The 25359-nt window shown below is 47.0% G+C and overlaps 1 protein-coding gene across 11 annotated transcripts in view; it reads right to left on the reverse strand.

Annotated features, from left to right (window-relative positions):
• The window catches only part of MACF1 (microtubule actin crosslinking factor 1), a 332396-nt gene that overhangs the window by 59402 nt on the left and 247635 nt on the right, over nucleotides 1–25359 (reverse strand). For 10 of the 11 annotated variants that reach the window (XM_065915933.1, XM_065915922.1, XM_065915908.1 and 7 more), the window contains one exon: nucleotides 23677–25148. In XM_065915933.1, coding sequence (XP_065772005.1) covers nucleotides 23677–25148 — 1472 coding nt within the window. Of the gene's footprint in view, nucleotides 1–1815; nucleotides 7114–23676; nucleotides 25149–25359 lie in introns of those variants that run through there. The other variant, XM_065915957.1, reaches the window with a different exon arrangement.

Consider the following 25359-nt stretch of genomic DNA (forward strand, 5'->3'; position numbering starts at 1 on the left):
TTGCTATTAGAATGCTTATATCTATTTTAACCATGTATACATGTGAACATTTTACATACACATGAAGAGGATCTAGAGCAGTTCATTCTAAATCACAGACTTTGCAGCTGGGCTACTATTTGTTTCTCCTGTCATTTATATTGGCCAATATTTCATAAAATGACTACCTCCTGTAGCTGCCAGACTACCAGAGATCCCAGACACTGCCTTAAGAGTTTCTCTGAATATTTTTCCTTTATGCAGATTTGACTGGCTCTTTATAATGAAATCCCTGTATTTCATCGACTATTGTTGCAGACTTTATAATAGAAATAGTCTGTGTAATCAAGAATGCTGGTGACTTTGCATAGGATGCTGGGATCTTGGTGTCAACCCCAAATTCAGTAAAACTGAGAAAACTGGATCAAATTCATCAACCCGAAAGGTGATGCACTCTCATTTGATGGGGTGCTCCATTACAAAATAATTGTGAAGTCCAGGTGACACCACTACCACACAGCTAAGCGGAGGATCCGTGGCTTAGCTTGGTTGACGGCTTATAGCCTGCAGTCAAAATGATCTTTCCTTGCTGGCAGCTGCATGTTTAATTGGTCCTAGCTGCCTAAGGTTTCCCTGAAAGGTTCTGCAATGGAGGTGAATCCAACTTTCTCGCAGCATCTATGAATATTTAGATTTCCACTTAGTCAACAGGAATGCATACTACAGGGAAGGCACTGTTTTGGGTCCTGGAGATGGTGCAAAATTAAAACCACCTTTGCACTCAGTTACCACTGACTGTATTTGATTAAACTTCTAACTCCTTCCCTCCTTATCAGTGACCAAATGACACCAGGACAGTAAAGTGCAGAGAGCTGCCATTCTCGAAATCCTCTGATTATGAAATGCTAAAGGATAGGAATCTTGGGAACAGGGTTCACAACACATTATGTTCTCTAATGGGAGGATTTCAAAACCTTGGAGCTATGAGACCCAGGAGGACATTAGTCCAATTTCCTAATTTCACAGATTAAGAAACAAGAGGTCCAGGGAGAGAAAAGTGGCTTGTTTTCCGAACACAAAGACTGACAAGATTACTAAAATACTTTCTTCATAATCATTACTGTATCTTTTTCAGGCTTTAAAAATACATATTTGTATTTAAAAACTGTTACTCACACATCCATATATGGCTTTCACTCAACCTGCTTTGGTGAATTCTTTCAGTTAAGCAACGTTAACCAACGTTATCTATTTGAAAGGGGAAGCATATTGACAGTGACTCAAATCTTCTGTGTTTGGTGCTTTGAACGGATGATCTCATTTTACCCTCACAACCCTCACAGGGTTCTTCTGCCTTAACAAATGAGGCAACTGGAGCCTCAGGATATTTAACTGTCTCAGAGTTGTTAAAAAGTATCCCAGGTCTCAATCCAAAGTACATATACTCTAGCCTCTACTTGACTGCTAACACCACCAATGAATAAGCAGCCCCTTGATTTAGGAAAGAACACACTGTAAATTTCAAAGGCAGAATCACCCTTTCCCGCTAATAATCTTTTCCAAAATTAAAGGCAAAACTGTTTACATTCCTAATTTCCTTGAGCTTTGCTTATAGTCCAATTAGAAAAAGTCTGAATTATAAAGTTTTTCAGCAGATGAAAGACACGTTTTCCCCATAAACTCAATGAAAAGACCAAAAAAGGCCAGAAAAACTCAGGCATTCCTAAGAGACCCAAAGAATTAATCTGTGCCCTTTCTAATCACCACCAAGTCACAGAACTTGCAAATCTCACTTTACTCTCCACATCCTGCCCTAACAAAATGAGCAACAATTACCTCATTTGAATTTAATCCATCAATTGCAGCCAGAGGCACTTTCCCATGCAGCACTGTGCCAGTCACCTCTTTTACTCCAAATGCTGGGGAATCAAGCTCCTGCTGGATCGGCATTCCAGCAGGGGAAGCCTCTTCTAGAATAGAAGTTCCTTCTGAGACAGGCACTGAATCAGCACGGGGAGCATCTCCCAGGAAGGGTGCACCAACGGGGAACACTTCCTCCACAGCTGGCACTGCAGCAGCTGCAGCAGGAGGCTCCTCTGGGGTGAACGCTCTAACAGCTGGGGTATCAGACTCCTCTGGAGCAGACAGTTCAGCAGCTGGGGCTGCAAGCTCCTCTGGGGTGGGCACTGCACCAGCTGGGGCAGCAGACTGCTCTGGGGTGGACACTGCACCAGCTGGGTCGGCAGACTGCTCTGGGGTGGACACTGCACCAGCTGGGGCAGCAGGCTCCTCTGGGGTGGACACTGCACCAGTTGGGGTGGCAGGCTCCTCTGGGGTGGACACTGCACCAGCTGGGGCAGCAGGCTCCTCTGGGGTGGACACTGCACCAGTTGGGGTGGCAGGCTCCTCTGGAGTAGACCCTGCACCAGCTGGGGCGGCAGGCTCCTCTGGGGTGGACACTGCACCAGCTGGGGTGGCAGGCTCCTCTGGGGTGGAAGGCTCCTCTGGGGTGGACACTGCACCAGCTGGGGCGGCAGGCTCCTCTGGGGTGAGCACTGCACCAGCTGGGGCGGCAGGCTCCTCTGGGGTGGGCACTGCACCAGCTAGGGTGGCAGACTGCTCTGGGGTGGGCACTGCATCAGCTGGGGCGGCAGGCTCCTCTGGGGTGAGCACTGCACCAGCTGGGGCGGCAGGCTCCTCTAGGATGGACACTGCACCAGCTGGGGCGGCAGGCTCCTCTAGGGTGGACACTGCACCAGCTGGGGTGGCAGACTGCTCTGGGATGGACACCGCACCAGCTGGGGCGGCAGACTGCTCTGGAGTGGGCACGGCACCAGCTGGGGTGGCAAGCTCCTCTGGAGTAGACCCTGCACCAGCTGGGGCGGCAGGCTCCTCTGGAGTAGACCCTGCACCAGCTGGGGCGGCAGGCTCCTCTGGAGTAGACCCTGCACCAGCTGGGGCGGCAGGCTCCTCTGGAGTAGACCCTGCACCAGCTGGGGCGGCAGGCTCCTCTGGAGTAGACCCTGCACCAGCTGGGGCGGCAGGCTCCTCTGGAGTAGACCCTGCACCAGCTGGGGCGGCAGGCTCCTCTGGAGTAGACCCTGCACCAGCTGGGGCGGCAGGCTCCTCTGGAGTAGACCCTGCACCAGCTGGGGCGGCAGGCTCCTCTGGAGTAGACCCTGCACCAGCTGGGGCGGCAGGCTCCTCTGGAGTAGACCCTGCACCAGCTGGGGCGGCAGGCTCCTCTGGAGTAGACCCTGCACCAGCTGGGGCGGAAGGCTCCTCTGGGGTTGACCCTGCACCAGCTGGGGCGGCAGGCTCCTCTGGGGTGAGCATTCTAACATTTGGGGTATCAGGCTCCTCTGGGGTGGACACTGCTCCAGCTGGGACTGCAGGCTCCTCTGAGGTGGACACTCTACCAGCGGGGGTGACAGACTCCTCCGGGGTATCCTCCTCTGTGGTGGGCACTGCAGCAGCTGGAGCAGTCCCCTCAGAAGCAGGCACTGCAGCAGCTGGGCCAACCTTTTCCAGGGTAAAAACTGAAGCAGCTGGGACATGTGCCTCTCCGGTGGCCACGGAAACAACGGAGGCATGCTCCTCTGGGAAGGGCACTGTGACAGCGGCTGTAGCAGTTCCCTCTGGGACAGGCACTGCAGCATATATGGCATCTTCTACAGTGGGCACTGCAGCAGCTGCGTCAGGCTTCTGTGGGATGGATGCCCAGCTCTCCAACACTGCTTCCGTGTTACTAGCCTTGGTAACTTGTTCCTCCGGAAAGGTATTTAGCAATGAATTGGAATCTCTCATTTCTGCTTCCCCTTCCTCCAATAAGGCCATATTCAGCTTGGGCTTGGTCCCATTCACGGTTTCCACTCCATCTCTGCTATGCCGCACTCCTCCAACCAGCAGGTGCGGACTCAGCAACTCTGACTCTGGGGACTTCCTCTGGAGACTCTGGGAGATTCGCTCTGGTAGTTCACCAGGAAGGTGTTCTGAGGCTCGGTCCTCCAGCCTGGCTTCATAATCCAGCACCTGTGCTTCACTACCCTCATCACAAGCTCCTTCCACGGACAACAATTCACAAAGGTCCACATCTCCCAAGGAAGTCAGACGGTTTTCTTCTTCATTAATAGCTCCTTTCTCACCTTCCCAATGAATCTCATCTGTTGGTAAATGTGAATCATCCAGCAACACCTCTTCTTCAGATCCTGAGGTAACGTCTGTGAGTTCACGGCTAACAGCAGAACCGAGGGGGGCTCTCTCCACACCCTCCTCAGCATTCCCCTCAACTTCATGACCGTCCACCTGGGACAAACTGCTGTGTTCTTTGGCCAGCTTGGCTTCAAAGTCCGGTACATTTTCTTTAGGAGAAGCCCTGTGATCAGAGTTGGACCATCCTCCCGGGGACTCCAGATCAGTCAGGAGTCTAAGGTTAAATTCCCCGGCAGTTTCAGGGCTAAAAGGCACTTTTTCACCCTCCTCCTCACTAACAGTGGAAGCGTCCCTCACAGAATCAGAGTAGGCAGTAAATTCCACAGTATTAGGCACCTGAGAAGAGACCAGGGCATTGAAAGAGTCACCATCCAACCCAGGACCAGAGTCTTCAGTCCTTACCTTTAAAAGGTCTATGTGCTCCTTTTCTAAGGCAGCCCCTGAAAAAGGACTGATTACAAGTGAATTTTCTGCGTCCTGGGATGGGGCCAGCCCTTCAGAAGAGGCTTGATTCTCCAGCTCAACTAGAGGAGTCACTCCTTCTTCAGATAAACACTCCTTTTCAAGTTCCAGAAACATCTGCACCGAATCTGTGTCAGAGAGCTGCTCTGAGTCGGCAGGACCCACAGTGCATTCTAAATCTGAAACAAGACCCTCCAGCCCCAGAGCAGTCCTGTTTCTCAGTTCTATGGCGCTCTCACCTGTTAGAACACAGTTGTAATCCAAAGATTCGGCCTCGAGAACAGAAGCCAAACAGTTTTGAGCAGGCTGCGGGTCATCAGAGCAACGGATCTGACCAAGAGCTAGGTGCTCAAAAACTCCCACGACAGCGGTGGAGCAGCCGACTCCATCCTCCACCACTGCCGCAGTATCTGCTTGCTTTCCTTCTTCAAAGATATCTGCTAGGCTGTTCTTCTCCTCATGTGCTGTTAGAAAAGTCTTTCCACTCTCTGACAGCGTCTCTTCCTCCCACTCCTCCGCAGCCTCCATCATGATCCATCGCTCATCCTCCTCAAACTTGAGCTCAGACTCCGTCTTCTCCCTGAGGCTGGGGGTTACGAGAATACGCAACTCTGAATCCATCAGCTCTTCACTCAGGCAAGGGGAGAGAGGTGGCAATTCCACAGCGTAAGCTGCGTCCCCCAGGGGGTGCTGCTTCTCGCTGAAGCCTCCCTTAGCCAAACTTTTCATGGCTCTGGGCCAGGTTGCACTTGGGAATCTGTGCTCCTGCATTACATCTGTGTTACCACTTGCTGATGCAGCTTCTGACTCTAGAGGCTGGAATTCATGGGAAGAGCTCTCACTGCGCTGCTGCAATCTGAAGTCTTGGCTGTTTCCACCTAAGTTTTTCACATCCTGCATTTCTGGAAAACCTATGGATTTGGACACATGTTCCAGAGTTACTGACTCTGACTGAGGTTCCTTGTGGTCCACGTGACCAGAACTTTCTGTTAATGCAGAACTGGACTCCTTCTTCTCTTGCAAGGAAGGATTTGAAACACCAGCTTCGGAAACCTCACTGAGAGAAGCTTCCATCCTTTCGGCGAATTCTGGGAAATTGGGTGGCATGAAGGACTTCCAAGATCTCCTGTTAACGTTGTCCTTGCGTTCTGAATTTGGTCGCCTTCTGGGTGGCACAGGAGCTGACTTCTGCACATCACTGCTTAGCTTTAGTGCGTCAAATATTATTCTCTCGTCCAACTTTTTGCCTTCTGGTGCTCTGGATTCAAAAACATTAGCAGCTGCTCCTAACGTACCGTTGCTGGATATAGTGCTTCCTTCTATCTTTTCCATGGTGCTTTTTGAAGTCTGATTAAGCTTTGACCCCTGGTCAATTTGTTCATTTATCCTCATTGTATCATATATAGATCGCTGTGGAACATAGCAATCCTCTATGTAGCCATCCTCTTCCTCCCCCTTTCCCAGGCAGGTAGGGTTCTGCCTTAAACAGTCCGGCCTGCTGAGTGGCTTACCCATACTTTTTCAATCAAGATGAACCATCAACCTTTTAAAAGTTTCTCACAGGTTCCCCCAAAATGCATTCTGTGTAGGTTAAAAACCCTTTTACATCTTCATAACTGCGAACCCCCCAGTCGAATCTTCCCTCCAGAAAGGCCTGGAAGTTGCACTTTGAAACTATTCTGGGAGAAGCTCTAAGAGAAACAGCTTTTTCCTCACAGGTTAGCAGCCTCATGGTTGCAGACAGATAATTGGTATAAGGTAATCAACAAAATTATTCCTTCTATGGCTTTTTTATTTGTTTAAAGAGCACCGCTCTAATTCAGTCAGTTTAAAAAAATCATCTGGTACTGACAAGTCTTATTCAATATCTAGTTCCACTCACTTCTCACCCGAGCAGAGTTGGAAGCAGAGGATTCACATCGATTGTGTCTTTTAATAACAATGGCACAGCCTCTCTGGTCTTCAAGTATGGCCCAAGCTCCTAAGAATTCCTTTCATTTTATCCTCAGTTCCAGCCCTGGAGAGTCCAGCTGGTCTGAATTAGCCATTCGTCCTCCCTAGTTCGGGTGTTTGTATTTGAACGGGGCTGGTCGGCGGATATTCCTGCAACTTTAAACACAGGAAGTCCTTCATTCGCGGCCAGCTTGGGGCTTCCTGTCTCCAAAACATCATGGCATTGTTGTGGCTCCCAGAAACAGCCCAGCGCCGCGGCCGCAAAACAAGGCAAGTGGAGCCCGGCGCCGGCCCTTTGAGGGGCCGGCGGGCTGCGGCGGGGGCCGAGGGTCAGTCGGCAAGCCTCGCTCCCTGCCGCCCGCTTCACCGCGCCGCGCGCCCCGAGGGCCACGGTCTCCTCACCGCAGGCTGGCAGGTGGCTCCCGGCCGCGCCGGCCTCCAGTCCCGCGCTCAGGAAGTTAGTTGGTCCCTCCGGCAGCTGAGTCCCGCGTGCTGCGGGCGCCGCCTCCCCCGCCGCCGCCGCCAGTCCCCGGTCCGCAGCCGCCACGCCGTGGGCTGCATGTCAAGCAGCCGCCTCTATTCTCCGCCGCCGCCGGCCCCGCGGCCCCGCCGTCCTCCCCGCCCGCAGCTGTCACGGTCCCGGCATGCAAACTTCTGGCTGGGAACAAAAGGCTCCGCTCGGGCCGGGCGGGGGCGAGCCCGCCTCCCTCGCGCCGCGCGGCCCGCTCGCCCACCGCTCGCTGGAAGTGCTCGGCTGGCGGGCGGTTCTCCTCCCCCTTCCCCGCGCCGCCGCGCCGCGCCGCGCCGCCCCGCCCGGGCAGCCCCCCTGGAAGCCGGGGAGGGCGACGCGGAGAGCCTGGGGAGGAGGGCGGGGCAGAGCCGGGGCGAAGAGCCGCCGAGCCGGAGGGAGGGGGCGACCGAGGGGATTGGAGGCCGAGGCACTGAGGGAGGGGCTTCTGCGCGGGTCTGGACGAGGGAGCCTAGCGCCCGCCGCTCGGCTGGCGGGCCCACGCCCACCGCGCCCCCGGGGCCGGAGGGAGAGCCCCGCCCCGCGAGAGAGCGAGGGGCGGGGAGCGGCACCAGCGCCAGTCTCGGCCGCGCAGCGCAAATCCCCTGACAAAGGAAAGCCCCGCCCTCCTGCCGCTGGCCCGGCCCCTGTCGCCCCCGCCGCGTCCCAGCCCGCCGGGCTCCTAGCCCTAGGGCGAGCTAACCCAGAAGGGGCGCCCCCGCCGCCCCGCAGCCAGCAGGTTCTGGCAAGGGCCATTCTGGGCCCCATCTGCCGGCATCATTCCCCGCTCCGGCTCTGCCGCCAAAGGGGTGTCCCTCGTCCCTCCAATGTCACCTTTAGCGCGCCCCTGCCGAGCCCAAGAACACTCCAGCCTTAAACCTGGCACTTCAATTCGGACCAAGTTATTGGATAAACTCCAGGTACCTTCCCTCTCCCGTTCCTCACGTCCGTCAGGTCTCGGTTCATTCCCTCACCGGGATTTATTTGCCCACAGATCTGAATGGTGTTGACTGAGGAGAAGGGAACTGACGGTGGGGGCAGCGGGGGAGATGCTGGCAGCAGCGCCCCCAGACCCAAAACCTGGGCTCCTTCACCGCTGGGCACATCCAAGGAAACCTGAGCTCCTCGGGGCCAAATGAAAAGAGGGGTCTGTATTTCAAGTCTCAAGATGGAAAATTCTAAAGAAAAGTAGCCCACAATCCCGTCCAGAGCTTTTTGGCTTTTAGAAAAGCCATCTAGGCGCCTGGTGACTGTTAAACAAAGAAAGTACAAAGGGCAGCCCAGAAACCCGTCCACCAGAGGCAGCTGCATATCAGAAGGGGTGTAACATGCGGCTCCTTTGTGATGGCCATTTTCTGATTGCATGAAGGAAAAAAAGTCTATTAAAATCTCTCAATTGACCATGTGGTCAATACAGATGGTAAAACTTATGGAAAAGTTATTTCTACCCTCTATACAAACTGTTAAGTGAAGCCAATAGCTGGTGTATGGAGATCTGGCAGTGAAACTCTGAGCTGAGCCCTTAGGCTGACTTGAGCCAGAGAGGTCTTTGGCAAAAAGGAGGTGTCAGCTGAAGCCTGCGATCAGAATTAAGCAACTAAAAGACTTTTCACTGGCAAAATGTCTTACACTTCCTTTCTTACTTTGAAAGAGGCTGCTGATCAATTTCTGCCCACTCAAATTCAAAAGATTCTCTATCCATCTGTAAACTGAAAGGGAGGGTGGGCAGACTAGATTGTGTCTTGACAGCTTTTCTAACTTGAATATTCTTTAGTCCTAAAACTGTTAAAGGAGCTGCCCCACAATGCTGACCCCTCCTGGTCCTACACTGCAAGGTCCTCTGAGGAACAAACAGCAGAAAGAAGCAAGAATGCTTGACCTAGGGATGGTTTCCAAGCAATATGATGAACATCAGGTATCTAAAGGGCTGGGAAGTGGGAGGAAGGAAGCTTGTTCTGGATGTCTACTTAAGTTGGCACACTACGATCCAAGGGCAGATTTCAAACCAACAAAGCTTTCTCACAGCTATTCGGAGAATAGGGAGTCCCCTGAAGGGATGACTTTCCTGACCCCAGAGGTGTCTGAGCAGAAACTCAAGCAATCACTTGGCAGAGATTTGGGGAAAGAGATTTACAATTCCTCTTTCAGTTTGTTCAAGATGAATTTTAAGGTCCCTTCTAACTCTAATTCAATGTGATTGGAGGGCTTGATTAGCTTATGTATCTGATACTTAACATTTCAGGGAATCTGGGTTTTAATTTTCCTTTAATTATTAAGTACAACTGGAAAAACCCAGGGAAGGCAAGATCAATTTCACTAGCAAATCTCCCTGCCCAAATACACTCACTTACGTGTTCAGATATCACAACAGACTATTTAGTGTGCCAGGGGCCCTCTGGCTGGAAGAATCTGAGGAATTCTGGCTCTGGACTAAGGGTGGGTGGTTATTCTATTATAAAGAATGATCTTGATGTGGAATCACAAACTTCATAGCCAGAAATTCCTTTCCTGTTTGCTCACTAAATCAGGTGCCAATGAATTCAGTCTTTTCTTAATCCTTCCCCACACCTATTTACCTTAGTCTCACCAATCTCACCAGTGCTCCACATTACAGTCCACCCAGTAAGGGGAGCATTTTAGCAACTCTGAAGTTCAGATTCAAATTACTTATCAGCTTAAGTCACATTCTCTCTGATGAGCGTATTAGGAGGCTATATTAAGACACTATTACAAAGAAATCTCTCCAAAATTCAAACATGGCCTTATAGAAAGGATTACATAAAGTTGACCAATTACTCCCCTCCCCTGCAAAAAGTGCTTTGCTCCTTTCTTTAAATCATCAGTTTGTCTTGAGAGAGAAAAAAGGCACAAAGTCTCTTTCCTCCATGTTTTTCTTAATCTGTTCATGAGTTTCTCCTTAGTTTTGGTATGTGGAACTCTGCCAATAGCCATCTCAGTGACTGAAATAAATACCTGATACAGCTTTCAACCTCTTGTTACCCTGATAGCTCCAACAAAAAAAGCATCTGTTCATTTCACATGCGTGTGTAAACTTTTAAAAAGAGAAGTATAGGGAGCACCTCTTTGATGCTTCCCTCATTCCTATAACACAAATATATGTGCTGATGCCAAATTTTAAATTAGTTTCCAGTTCGTTGATTACAGAGTTCAAAGAATTCTCTATTTATTTTGAAATTCCTAAGAACAGAATTGGTGTCAGATTTTTCTTTGGTGAACTTGGAAGAAAGAACAATCTTGGCCCTTCCTGCTTTCTAATTAAAACAGAAAGGTGGAGTCGCCTCACACCCTAACACAGCTCCCTTTCCAAGTTTTGGAATTGGCACTTTGCCTTTGTCTGCTCCAGATTTAAACCACCAGCCTCCAAGGAAAATCTGGAGACCCTAGATGCATACTTCCTCAGATTCTGTAATGCCTTTTCATCCACCTCTCTCTTGGAGGATTAGTGCTGACTAGAGGAGGAGACAGAAGACTGGTTGGATCTTGCACATTTAAAACCTACAAAATGCCTTTCATCTTGGGATCTCTAGACTTTACAAGCATTTATTTGGTAGCAAGTGGAAACTCCACAGTATTAGTCTGAACCTGTTAGGCATCAGTTACTACCATCTTTTTATTACATAAAGATGGCTACAGAGTGGCTTGTTAAGCAATGCAGCATGATGTGAAGCTTGCTTTCAGTCTAAGGATTTTGGTGCTATCTGAGCTCTTGTGTATTTCTGAACCCATGAGAAAGCTTTCCACACACTCTTCAGGAACTCTCATGACCCATGGAGTCCTTTTCTGCCTGTAGACTTTCCACATTAATCCCTCTTTAGCCACTCCCCACGACAGTGGTGATGGCAAAAGCATAGGGCTTTGTAAGTGAGAAGAGACCTAGCAGGACAGTGGGAGGCAGGAAAGCGGGAGATTCCAGGAAGGCTTTATGGAGGGAAGCACATTTACACATCAGGAGCTGGAGACAGACGGTAGAGACAAGGATTTCTAAGTGAAGGACTGGAGGCTGGAAACCTAAAGAAGCTAATTCACAGTTATCATGGTTTAAGTTACAGGACAGATGCAAGGGAAAAATGAAAGGCCAGAATGGTAAGTAGCTCAAGGTCAGTTCACCAAAGTCCCTGAATCCAAACATGAATTTATGCTAAGTCACTTCAGTTGTGTCCGACTCTTTGCAACTCCATGGACTGTAGCCCTCCAAGGCTCCTCTGTCCATGGGATTCTCCAGGCAAGAATACTGGAGTGGGTTGCCATTTCCTCCTCCAGGGGATCTTCCCAACCCAGGGATTGAACCTGCAACTCTTACCTCTCCTTTGTTGGCAAGTGGGTTCTTTACCACTAGTACCACCTGGAAATCTCAGGACTTCCTTATTTAACTTGCCAGGGCATCGTACAAGTGACTGAGTCATTTGTGGAAAATTTCTAAGAATCTGAGCCTGGCTGCTCACTCAACTGCCATTTGATATAAATTATTGCAGTACAAAAAATCCAAATCTAAATTGCAGAGGCAGACTATTTGAACTTCACAACTGATCAGATAGAGGGTAGGGTTAGGGGGAAAAATAAATGTAAAAAATGCTGTCGGGACCTCCCTGGTGGTCCAGTGGCTAAGGTGCCATGTTTCCAATGCAGGGGGCCTGGGTTCAATCCCTGGTCAGGGAACAAGATCCTGCATGTCGCAACTAAGAGTTCAAATGCTACAACTAAAGAATCTCACATGCCCCAACTTAGACTTGGCACAAATAAATAAAAAATAAATATTTATTTATTAAATAATAAATAATAAAACTTTTTATTTGGTTATAATAATAACCAAACAAATAAATAAATATTAAAAAACAATAAACCTCTTTGGATGACTGAGGGCACAGCATCCTACAAAACAGCAACAGACAGGAAGAAACACCAGAGGAGCGGACACATTCAGCGCAGCACATACTGAGTGTGAGGCACTCAAAGGCTACCCATGCGGAGGTGTCCAGAATGACCAAAGGTCAGGGTGGAGATACCGGAGGGAGAAAACTTCTGTAGGACACTGAGGAATTGGACATCCCAGGGCTGAGTGTGGAGAGAGGAGAGAAGAGGGCGGATGACAGGATTTCAGGAGCCACGTGTAAGGGAAGTAGAAAGACAAATCGAAACAGAAAACAGAAGAGCAGCCAGAGGAGAAAATGGAGAGTGCAATGTCAGGAAGGTAGATGGACAGGAGGGTTTTGAGAAAGAAGATACGATGTTAAGTGGTACACAAGGAAGGAGGAAGACAATTAATTAAGACAAGGCCACTGGGCTTGGCAACTAGGATGTCGGTGAGTACTTCTGCAAGAACGCTTGCGGTGCAGTGAGGGGTGCTGGGTCAGACGGTAGCGGATCACGGATAAGCAGTGGTGAGACAGTAAGTGTTGGTCCTCCCCTATTGTGTCTGTTCGTTTGACTTCCATGCCACTGTGCTATCCTGATGCTACCTTTCTAGCCAGTCCTTCTTGGTGTCTTTGGGTTCCTCTTCCTGTCCTCTTAAGAAGAGTAATTCCACAAAGTGTAGCCTTGATTCTTTTCATTTGTTTAACAAATATTTACTGAGATCTACTGTGTGCCCTAATCCATGCCAGACACTAAAGGAGAGTGATGAGCAAGATGTGCTCAGGAGCCTACATTCTTGTAGAGACAGACATACGTACATTCACTTTAATTCAACTGCAGTAAGTACTGAGGGAAAAGCAAACAGTGCTCTGACAGCATCTGTCAAGGGGCCTGATGTGGCCTTGAGGTGCAGGGGAGGCTCCCCTGAGAAAGTGACCCTGTGGGCTTTCACTGAACACCATGAATAGCCTTTCCAACTCCAGGGTGGCATGACTTCACAACTTTCACAAAGTAACAACTTCCCAAAGGTGCTTAGCTATTTCTATGAAATAGATCCCTGGGCTGAATCTCTAAGGAATCTTGCTGTAGGGGTCTTCTCTCCAATATTAGAAAAGGATGTAAAGTAACTAATATAGAGTTAAGAGATTTTTGAAAACTGTCTTTCATTTTGTTACTAAAGCAGTTCTTATCATTGATCATGAACACACAACTGAGGCTGAATTTAAAGAATTAGACTTAAATCAGAGCTCTTCTCTGGGAGTGAACTGCAAGATGAGAGAGATAGTAATTCACTTGAATGGATGCAATGAATCCAAGCTGCAGAAGACCTAAGAGAGGTTCAATTTCTTTGAATTCTTATCTTCTTCTTCCCTTAACTCATAGATACATGTAACCAAATATTAGAAACATGTAATTGCTGAAAGTTTTTCTGAGGAACATCTTGATTTGGCATATATACTTGGCATAGAGATTAATTTTATCTGTGTTTTAAAGCTGCTTCCTCTGAAATTAAGCTGATATTTTCTCCCTTAATGTTTTAATTAAAGATTGATTAAAATTAAGAAGTGTCTCTATCAAAGATGCTGACTTGGTAGTTGCCATTATATGGTAACAGAGGAAGATAACATGGTCTATGCTAAAGCTAATTAGGCCAAGGACCCTCAGATCATTAAGTTGATCTGCTGGGTAACTCTGAGTGACTGAGGAAGTCACTGAGCTGGTAATGGCTTCTGGTTAATTCTGGTTAATGATTTGAAAATAATACTGATGTGTAGAGGATAGAAACCAAGGTCAAAATGGTCTCAGAGAAACCTGCTGGCTGTGGGATTCTAAAATGAATGAATGAATGAATGAATGAATTAATAACCATGTATGTGTACGTATGTGTACATACAGTGTATTTAAAGCTGTGTTAAGGAGTCATGACCTAAGCCTGTTTATCTATTGCTGGTCTGGGGCTGGCAATGAGCTCCACATTTGTTCCCCAGAGAAACTGCTCAGGAAGGCCTTTTGTCCATCTACCTGTTTCACTGCTGTCATCAAACTAGTTTACTTTATCTTCATCATTTCCATTTTTTCAAGAATAAAAAGAGCTAATCTAACTTGGTGCTAGGTCTTCGATCAAATCTTCTGGAGAATGATCAGTTGTAGGCAAAAGGAGAGTAACTTATTAAAAACATTTCATAATGTTATAATGTGTGTATTTGGATAAACTTTTTAAAATAAAAGAATATTATCATTGAGCACTTAATATCTGCCTAGTGTTTTCATCTACATCACTTCATTTAAATCTCATAAAGGCCCTAAAGGTAGGATTTACCATTGCTCACATTTTACAGCAGAAATAACTATACAGAGAGGCTAAGTAATTTCCCCCAAGGTCACTCAGCTAGTAAATGATAAAGCCAGAATTCCAAGCTGAGTATTTTGGACTCAAATTCATATTCACTTTGCCTCACTAAGCTGATAGAAGTATGAAGACTCTTCTTGCTGTTATTATAAATGACAGTGACTCTAAAGTAAAGGGTAACTGCAAGATGACATTTCAGAACCTGATTTCTTCAGGTGCATCCAAAGTAGCAAATTTTTAAATTTTGCTTATTTAGGCTAATACTGAAATGAAATTATGTTCCTTTAACATATGCTAAGTAGGAGAGAAGGAAGGGAGCCTGGAGGCAAGATGTAAAGGTGAGGAGTCCAGGCTAGGATGAGGATTTCTCAGAACACACAAGGATTTAGCTCAAGTGTTGCAAAGTAGATAGCATTTTGAATCCACAGCTCACATGGCTTATAAGAAATAAAGAGCATTCACTTAGTCAGATATTCACTAATGTCCAACTATGCATATACTCATGCTAACTACTTTGAGGGATACAAAAATGGATACATTAAGATGAGGGATGTGACATTGCATATAATCAATAAATTAGGCAGTAATGATAAAGGCTAAATGAGTTACACGTATTAAGTGATTTAAGAGAGCAGGAGAAGTGGTGAGTTGGGCTAGAGCGGAATCAAGGTTTTGAGGAGATATGGGACTTCTGTTAAACCTTCAGGTATGAGTAGAAATCAAATAGGTAAAATGCTAAGGAGTGTTTGGGGTAAGTGGATGGAGTGGATGGTCTACATAGTAAACAGGACTGGATAGACAGCGGGGATCAAAAATGTAGTTTCTCAACTGACAAAGGATTAATTTGCAAAATAGACAAGCAGCTCATACAACTCAATGCCAGAAAAACAACTCAATCAAAAAGTGTGGAAAAGACTTAAATAGACATTTCTCCAAAGAAGACATACAGATGGCTAACAAACACATGAAAAGATGCTCAATATCGCTCATTATTAGAGAAATGCAAATCAAAACTACAATGAGTTATCACCTCACACCAGTCAGAATGACCATCATCAAAAAGCCTACAAACAATAAATGTTGGAGAAGGTGTGGAGAAAAGGGAATGCTCTTGCACTGTTGGTGGGAATGTAAATTGATACAGCCACTATGGAAGATGGTATGGAGATTCCTTAAAAAAGTAGGAATAAAACCACCATATGACACAGCAATCCCACTCTGAGGCATATACCCTGAGGAAAAGACACATGTATCCCATTGTTCATTACAGCACTATTTACAATAGCTAGAACATGGGAGCAACTTAGATGACAGATGAATGGATAAAGAAGTTGTGGTATATACACACGATGGAATATTACTCAGCGATAAAAAGGAGCGCATTTGAGTCAGTTCTAATGAGGTGGATGAACCTAGAACCTATTATACAAAGTGAAGTGAGTCAGAAAAAGAAAGATAAATATCATATTCTAATGCATATATATGGAATCTAGAAAAATGGTAATGAAGAATTTATTTACAGGGCAACAGTGGAGAAACAGATATAGAGAATAGACTTATGGACATGGGGAGAGGGTGAGATGTATGGAAAGAGTAACCTGGAAACTTATATTACCATTACTGTGTAAAACAGACAGCCAACAGTAATTTGCTGTGTGGCTCAGGAAACTCAAACAGGGGCCCTGTATCAACCTAGGAGGGTGGGATGGGGCGGGAGATGGGAGGGAATATATGTATACCTATGGCTGATTTATGTAGAGGTGTGACAGAAAACAACAAAATTCTGTAAAGCAATTATCCTTCAATAAAAAAAAATTTTAAAAAGTATAATATATATTAGAAAAAAAAATGTAGTTGCTAAGACTGGGGAAGGAAAAGGGGAGGGAGGCACAGACAGAGACCAGTTCTGAAGATGCCCCTGTTTAATCCATCAGATCTAGGGGGAGAATAAACACTCATGGAAAGAAGGGTGAGTAGAGACAGAAGCTGAGGGAAGACCACCTTGGAGGCTTCAGTTTTAAAAGGCTACAGCATGATTTATGTCTGTTTTTTCCGTGGGAACCATGTGCGTACACGCTGGCTGTCCAATCACGCTAGCTCTGCATTCCTAACAGAGGATCTTTTGTTCCAAATAGCAAGGCTCAAAAGGGATGGAGTCTGATAAAATCACACTGAGGTCAGTACTCCCAGCTGGTGCAGGGCTGATGCCATTCCATAACACACCCTACAGGAAGCAGCTTGAGATACACAGCTGACTGGCTTCCACAGCGGGAGTCTTGTGGCAGGCAGGGTGGGGTGGGGACTGGCCAAGCATGGAGGGCATTCTTTAGCCACTGACTCAAACGAGTTCCCCAAGATCCTGACTTGATCCAAGAGATCTGTTTAAATCACTCTCAGAACCAACACTTTCTTTCTTTTTTTTTTTTTACTAAAAGGAAACCCACGAAGTTTCCCCAGGCAATGGAATTATTTCATCAGTTAACTCTTACTTGTCATGGAATCTGAAAAGGGCAAGATTCCAAAATCCCCTGTATTTCGAGAAGTGGGCTGAATAATCCTTTGTTGCAAGTGGCTATTCTGTGTATTATAGGAAATTTAGTGGCACCCACTAGATGCCGGGAGCAGTCGCCTCAGTTATGACAGTACAAAATGTCTCTAGATGTTGTCAATGTCCCCTAAGGGCCAAAACTGCCTCCCCTACCCTCACTGGGGGCCATTGGTCAATCATGAGCTTTGGTGCCAAACATCTTTCCAATCCCAGCTCTAATATTTACTTGCTATGTGGCTTGAACAAGTTACTTTAACACCTTCAAACCTCAGTTTTCTTATCTGCAACTGGGATTTTAAATGTCTGGTTTATGGAGGGCGGGGTGGGGAGGAAGTTAGGATTGGAGATCATTTAGACTCAGGTCTCCCTTACTTTCTTGCCACTATGTCCCTACCACTGCAGCTCTGTGCACCTGTTTCTCAGGCTGCACTGCTAACTAGAGACTATCTGAGATCCCAGCTTGCAAGAAGGACGGACCCAGAGCAAGTGCTCAGTAAGGATGGACTGAAAGGAATACAGAGCCCCTTCCGCCTGACCCCCAGGAAGGGATCCAGGGACCATCACTTTGCAGCTCTTACTCTCATCCCTGATGGCCAAAGTTGTGAAAGGTCCACATTTCAAATCACAGGACTGGTGGTAGGAAAACAGCTTACAAAGGTTCAGGGGAGAAGTGTATTGTGTTACTCTCTCACAGACAACACCAGACACTGGTATCTGAACAGCACCCCCATAGTGGCAGTGGCAAAGTATGAAAGAAGGTGGGGAGGGAACACGTTCTCCCCACAGCGAGGCTTTTCCACCCGAGACAGCTGAGGCTTGGGACGACTCCCTCTGGCAGGAGACAGCCTTTGTGCAGTGATGTTTTGGTGCAGTGACCTTACCTGACCTGACTCCCGGTGGGACTGCTTTTATTCCTGGTAAACCAACCAACTCTAACAACAAAGTGCCTTTCAGAGCAACTCATCTCACTTCCTAGAGGCTCGCCTCTCGTGGCTTGTGTGCCGGAGAGCTCGTTGGAGAGTGCCCAGGACTGGGCTAAGGCTGAGGCCGCCTACCAAGCATTTCTACACACAGCAAGAAACAGCCCCGTTCTGCAAGCCCGTGCTTATCTCAACCACGTCCACTACTCAAAAATCAGTGACAAACCCAAGTTCAGCACAGGGTAAATTCTAGTTTTTCTGGATACCCGTGTTTCCCATGATGATCAGTCTTAGTTGCAAATGCTACATGTTGACACTATGTGTGAAGAATTTCAGTAAACTCAATTGAAACTGCTCAGTCCTTCCTTCTGGTTGAGGATATATTCATTTGTTGGTTTAAAATCTTCCCTTGCTATCAAAATTTCCAGCCAGATTTTTGTGAAATTCATCAACACTCTCTTGATGCCCTTCCATCTGATTTTACTACCTTCACTGAGACGTGAGGCTCCTTTAAGGTGATGTAATGGCTACAAGCTTGGGGTTTTGCCTATGGTGCTAATACTGAAAATACTAACAGCAATACTTTAAAATGAGGCTGGAAAAAGTTCAACATGAAGCTAACTTAAAGGTCTTAAAGGCTCCTTCACCTTCTCCCCACCCAGCTGCAACGGTGGGGGTGGAGAGGATTATTACAGAGCATTGGAATTCTGGGGGGGAGGTGCAGAGGGAGATGCTCACATAAGGGTTATAAATACCAGCAGCCAAACTGTGAGCTCCTGGCCCAGAACAACTGACAGCCTGTAGTCTCCCCTTAAAGGCACAGAGCAAGGAAGTTCCCTGGAGCATTCCCACAAAGGAAGTTCCTCTTCTTAGAGAAACGCTCCATCAGCTGAACACCTGCATCAACAACTCTACGCAAAAGAAACCAACCGCAGATGCCAGGAAAAGTGACGAGGAGATTTTAAACCAGACAGCGATTAGCACCAGGAAAAATAAAGAATCCAGGGCCTGGCCTAAGGGAAAGCTGATTTACAGGCGGGTATTGCTGCTTCACAGTTATAATCAGATTACCAGAAGGTGGCCTGCTACATTAAGATCCACCTTAATCAACGAGCACCTTTTCCAACTGAGTTCTAAATTATCCACAGAGAGGCGGCAATCTTATCCTTCCTCAGGCAGTGGTTCTCAACTGAGGGGGGGTTTTCCTTCCAGGGGCATCTGGCAATGCACACTGGTATTTCTGGCTGTCACGCTGGGGAAAGGCCGTTACTGGCATCGAGTGGGTAGACGGAGGTCAGGGATGCTGCTGAATGTCCCACAATGCACAGGATAGCTGCCTACAACCATCCAAACATCCAGAGTGCTCAGGCTGAGAAGCCCTATTCAAGGGCATTCTTTCTACTTCCTTGGACCCCAGTTTCTCTTGGAGTTGTCGTTTAGTGCTGTGCTGTGCTAAGTCGCTTCAGTCGTGTCCAACTCTTTGCAACCCTCCAGGTTCCTCTGTCCATGGGATTTCCCAGGCAAGAATACTGAAGTGGGATGCCATTTCCTCCTCCAGGGTATCTTCCTGACCCAGGGATCGAACCCAGTCTCCTGTGTCCCCTGCATTGGCAGGCGAATTTTTTACCACTAGCGCCACCAGCGTAGCCCGGTTTAAGGAAGAAAGAAAAAACCAACACAGGCCAAGGGTCAGCACAACGCAGGGTGGGGTGGGGGTGGGGGTCGTCTACTCATCTTATCTTGGCTGCTGCAAAGCTGGCGATACCTAAATCTCCGGAGACAGATGGGTCATACCAAGTGTGATTTCCTCTCTCTCCAAGGGCAGGCAGAAAATGCTAACCTCACTTGCTTTCTTCTCTGGTAAGTGTAACTGGCAAACACGCAGAGGAGCTGATACTGTCTTTGTAATGATTTGAAAAGAAGGAGTGAACATCCATCATTGTCCAAATTGGCAGTCTCTCAGCTCCATGGCAGGCCCTGTCCTCCAAGAGTTTTTACATGTGTTCACAGGGAAACTTATGCTTGCTTTCCATGAGGCCAAAAAAAAGAAAAAAGAATCAAATGGACAAGTTTATGGGGCTTTCTTGTTCTGGCTTCACAGTAGGATAGAGGTCTCCAAGCACAGGCTGCAAGGGCATGCAGTCCCTGACCCTGGGCCCTGCTCAGCCTCAATCAAGACTGAGAACGGTCCTAAGGAAGCCTGTGGCCTCACCAACAGCCTCCCAGACCCAAACCTCCACACATCCTGACTGAGAGGCGTGGGTCCTGAGGCGGATGCAAGGGAGGGGCTGACATAAGGCTCAGAATGATCTCAGTTCTTGATTACAAAACCTACACAGGCAATTTCAAAACGTCTTTGTTATCATCAGACTTCACAGATCTCTTCTCTACATCTAGAGTCTTTTTCTTTCCTTCCTAGAAAGGTCACCCTGAGGGAATTCTTTGGTTTAAGTTTCGATGAAATAAAGGTCCTTCCTTTCTTGTTAGACTCTAGTTACGTATATATTTAATACAATTCCTTTTTCTCAATAATCAAGAGACTCTCTTGTTCAGGAAAATGGAATTTCCTGAAGAGATTAACCAAAGTCTTTTCCTTCCAGTTTCTCCAAACATGCTCAAATATTTTCTTTCATGGCTTTCTTCCTTCTTTGTGGAAGACAGAGAGAGCAGAATGCAGTAAAGTGTCTAACCCAAGAGGCTTGAGGTCTTTGCCTGTTTAGTGGGAAAGGACTCTCCTCCCTTCCCATCTCATGGGTCCTCACTGGCTGACCAGATTCTATCAATTATTCAGAAGTAACTGAGGGAAAAGTCTTTCCTAGAAATAATGACTTCCAGTTTTTCATTCATTTAAGAAGGAAATCATTTTCCCCAGGGGCCCACTACCCTTCCAAGCATGTATCAGCACTGCTGCACAGTCCCAAGGAAGCCTGGGTCCTCCACAGATCTGGCTCATCTGTTCATTCTGACCATCCCCAGTGGCATCAGCGGGGTCAAAGCATAGCCCGCACTTCCATCTTGCAGATTCATACTCTTCTCTTCAGCAGATTCTGTGCTGAGAGCATGATCCCATTGTAAAAAAAAAAAAAAAAAAAAGAGGTAAAAACTTAAAATGAATGCTGTTTTTTAATACTTATCTTCATCTTTGCTTTTCCTTATTAAAAAACAGTTTGAATCTGAAAGCCAAGTCACACTACATGCATCTAGTCTGCTGCTGGTGTGAGGGAAGATGAGTCTATCTTTGGAATACAGAACACATTAACCCAGGAACTCAGATCATGAAAATGACTCAGTCCTCAGAATGGGTCCAGAAAGAACTTCCCTTGGTTCAGTCTCTTGGGGACCGTGAACTGAGACACACAGCTTTTCCTTTCTCATTGTTTTCACTTCCCATGAGCTCAGCCATGACTGTCTTCCTCTCCTCCTGCCTCAAGACCTTTGCCAGGAGGAGGCAAAAACTCTTCCCCAAGCCCTTGATTTGGTAAGGTGAATCTGGGGCACCAGACTGCTGATCTGCATCCCCAGTTTGAGCAGGGTACACATAGGGCACGCAGCTTCACCACCCTCCTTCTCACACTCATCTTCTGGTCTTGCCTTGTCAACACCAGCTCCCTGCAGATAAACACGCTGGCCCCAGCCTTTACAGCCACAGTACTGGTGGTGGGAGGCTTCTCAGAAATCAGTGAAACATGCCTGCTATACCAAGCAACTTAGCAGCTACTGAACCCCGAGTGCTGCTGGGTTATATGCTAGGATACAAATAAAATATGAGGATGTCCAGGAATTTCTTAAAAGCTTTCAGCAGCATCACAATTCAGAATGTCTCTAGAAACCAAGGATTAAATGAACAGGAAACAATTACTTGTCCTCAAATCCAAACACAGTATATGCTTGCCTGTGGATTCTTTTTAATATCCTAGGTCATATTTAATGCAATTTTAACATGCTTGTTCACTCTGTTTTCGGCTCACTGAAGATCTGAAGGAAGAGATAGACTGCTCAAGACAGTGAAAAGTAATAGCAGTAAGAAATAATACCTGGTATCAGGGTAATGGGAGAAAAAATAGAAACTACATCCCCTCAAATACATACATTCATACACACACACACACACACATACACTTGAACTCAACCAGTACAGCTATCAGAGGCCCTTCAAAACAGAGCTCAAACTGCCTGGTAATTTAAAGACATTTAGTAAAAAGTAGCTCCAGTGTGTCTCATGTCCCTGAGGATATTACCACAGTGGAGAACAGGCACAATCTGTTCAGTAATGTTAACCTGTACTTGTAAAGAAAAACTTACAATATAATGTAATGTTTAGGAAATTAGGCAAATAAGGGTTAAAGTAATTCCATATAAACCAGAATCTTAGTTTGATAAAACTATAGCTTGGTGCCTCAAAGGATAAACTTCAGTTTTCTAAAAAAATCATTTAGTTGATTAGACAGTTGATTCTATTTAACCTGGATTCAAGTAAACCGGACACATGAAGCATGCCTATAACAGAGGCTCTGCTTTCGAGGCTTACAGTGGAAGAGGGAAGAGAAGCCAATATGACACAGCAGGAAAGGCCCCCCGGCCACCGATCAGGTAGGAGCCTTTTGCCGAGGATAACACCTGGGCTTGTGGGTTTGAACTTTCTCCACCTACGCTTTCCTTACCCAGGGCCTCGAGAATCCCAGCTATGATGACTAGGGCTGCTCCACATTGCACATAAGGGGGTCTTCAGTCAATGCCTCGCCTTAGTGCTGAACATCCCCGAGCCTAGAGGGGTCCTTCTGAAACCACCACCTGGATCTCGTCTACAAATTTGTGATCTTTTTCAGGACTATGTGGCTCTGACCTGGTGTCATACCACCTTTCCATTCATATTTTTAATAGGAAGAAGCCTGACAGGCAGGGACTCTGAGAGAACAAGTCTGATAGCAAAGCATTTCTGTGTAAGTAGGAACGATTGCCACTGGTAACGGGAGTCAAGTGCTGGAAGTCCCCTTTCCAAACCACTCCAGGGGCCAAGAAGGAAAGGTAGGTGCACAGGCCCCCGGCAGGGGAGAGAGGCCCTTTCAGGTGAGTCTGGGGGTGAAAGGCTCATGCTGTGAGCCGACACCCGGCAGACAGCCCCAAGTTCCGAGCCCAGACCTAGCAAATTTGCACTTTTGAGTTAACTCCTCTCTTCTTCCCCTGGTGTTTTAATAGAGACTCAAAAAGCTCAGGACTGGAAATTCTGACTCAGGCAAAGAATCAAAATATTTTTGCAATTAAGGCTGTGCTTCTCAAACTCTCCTACATGCAGAGAACTTGTGCTCTTGAGGAGTCTGGGGCATAGTCTTAAGCACTACTTGCTACAAGTGGAAAATTTCTTTGAAGTGTTATGTTTTGTCTCAATAGTTCATGAGGATTTTTCATTTTCTTTCAAAACACATCAATCATGTGTCAGTAATTTTCCCTCCAAATCTGTGAAAAATACCCCACACTTTAGGAAGAAGAGTTAATGTTTATCTTATGGGTTCCTATACCTCCATCTGAAAAGCAGAGCCCTCAACCAACATGCACTGCTGTTACAAAAGTTAGTTAACGTGAACTCTCAAGAAATCACAAGAGAAGATTCTTAGAATAAGAAATAAGGTTCAGTCTGTCTATATCCTTAATCGGCTATAAACATTAAAATAAATTAGAACAGAGGAACATTCAACCCAGTTGCTCAGAAGTGCAAGACACTACTTAGTCTGCAAACTGTGTGCTCTGGTGTGATGGAAGTGAGACTAATGAAACCAGAGACAGAGTGAAGATGCACTCAATTGGTCTCCAAGTTATAAGAAAAGAAATACACATGACAGACAGGAAAAGGTAAAAAAACAAAGGCAAGGCTTACTTTAAAATCTGCTAATTGTTGGTTGATGACATCCACCTCGGTCCCCACGACCCACTGGAGGGCCTCCCCCTCCTCTGCTGCTGTGGTCATGTCATTGAGCGCTTTCAGCTTCTGATAGAAGTCCTCCACGCGGCCCAGGGTCAGCTCCAGCTGCTCCTGCCGAGCTCGGCTCCTCTCGGTAAGTTTGTTGCACTGTTTGCTCAGGGCTTCTAACTCCCTCTTGAGACCCAGCAGGTCCAGAGTCCCCTCTTCCTCCAGCATTTGTCGGCACTCTGCTTCTGAGGCCTCGATGTCCAGCTTGAGGGCTTGGATCTTGTTAAGGAACAGCCGCACATCCTCGATCTGGGACTGGAGGCTGTCAGTGTCTCGGCCGATAGCACCCATGCCATCCAGCTCATCGTCCAGGTCTGCCAGCTGAGAAAACATTTCTCGGACACGGCAGTGAAACTGGCCAATCCCCTCCAGCTTGTTCTCCATGGTCATGCAGCCACTGTTCACTCTTTGCTTAACTTCTAGGAACTCCTGCCGGGCAACCTCAGCTTGATGGAGAAGCTGGGAAGCATCAGATCCATCTGGGGCATCCTCCACCAGGCCCCGAGTGAAGTTCCTCAGGTAGTCCACCTGGGGCTCCAGGGTCTGTAGCACCTCCTGCTGGGCTCTCAGCTTCTCCAGGTTCTTGTTGCTGCAGGCCTGAGAGCCAAGGGCATCAAAAATCTCAAGTTGGTGTTTGGCCCCTTCGACTTTCTTTTCAATATTCTTAAAACTTTCCTGGAACTCCTTGAGCCTCTGAGTCATTTCTTCAAGGGACCCTGTTTTGGCCTGTAGCTCTTCTGTGATGGAATCCATGTTATGGTTGATACCAGCCTTCTCATCCCGGATGTCATCCTCATCTGTTTCTGAAGAGTTGATCAGAATGTCAGCAGCACTGTTCAGGATTTCCAACAGGGAGCGGCGCTTCTCCACCTCGCTCAGCATAGCCTTTGATCTGAGGAGATGGGACTCCAGCTGCACGGGATCCAGAGTGACCCGCAAGTCAGACATCTTGGCCTTACAATCTTCTATCCATGGCACCAGGTCTTCCACGTGCCACTGGTATTTCTGAGCCTTCTGCAGACAGTCCTTGAGCCTGGACTGTCTGTCTGCGGTTTTTTTACTAAGCTCTTCCCAGTGGCTCTTGAGCTCTACCAGCTGGTTTTGTAGAGTCTTCTTCTCTTCTCCAGGAGGCACAGAAAGCAGCAGAGATTCTCCTTCTGCCACAATCACCTCATAGGAACCACTGTGCTGGTTAAGGCTCTTTTGAAACTCTTCATTCTCCTGTAGCTGAGACTGTAGCTGCTCCAGCTTTGCAGAGATTGGGCGGTTTTTTGCTTGCTGACTTTGTTTGTCATCCAACCAGGTTCTCAGCTCATCAAACATTTGCTGGAACTGCTGGGTGCTGGCAAGAGCTGCCTGGAGTCTGTTCATGCGGTCAGCTGAAATGAGAAAATCAAATTTAAATCATCAAGTCTAAACATGGCATTTCAAATGTTTCCTGGGAGTATATGGTCTAATTGTAGGAAAATGAAACTGATGCTAACCAAGGGTCTACCTAAGAGAAGCGGAACTAGGTTCTTTCATACACTGTATCCTATTCAATCCTCACATCAAGTCTGTAAGGTGATCTGACTAAGACAAGTAAACATT

Source organism: Muntiacus reevesi, chromosome 1, assembly GCF_963930625.1.
Source record: "Muntiacus reevesi chromosome 1, mMunRee1.1, whole genome shotgun sequence".
Taxonomy (NCBI): Eukaryota; Metazoa; Chordata; class Mammalia; order Artiodactyla; family Cervidae; genus Muntiacus; species Muntiacus reevesi.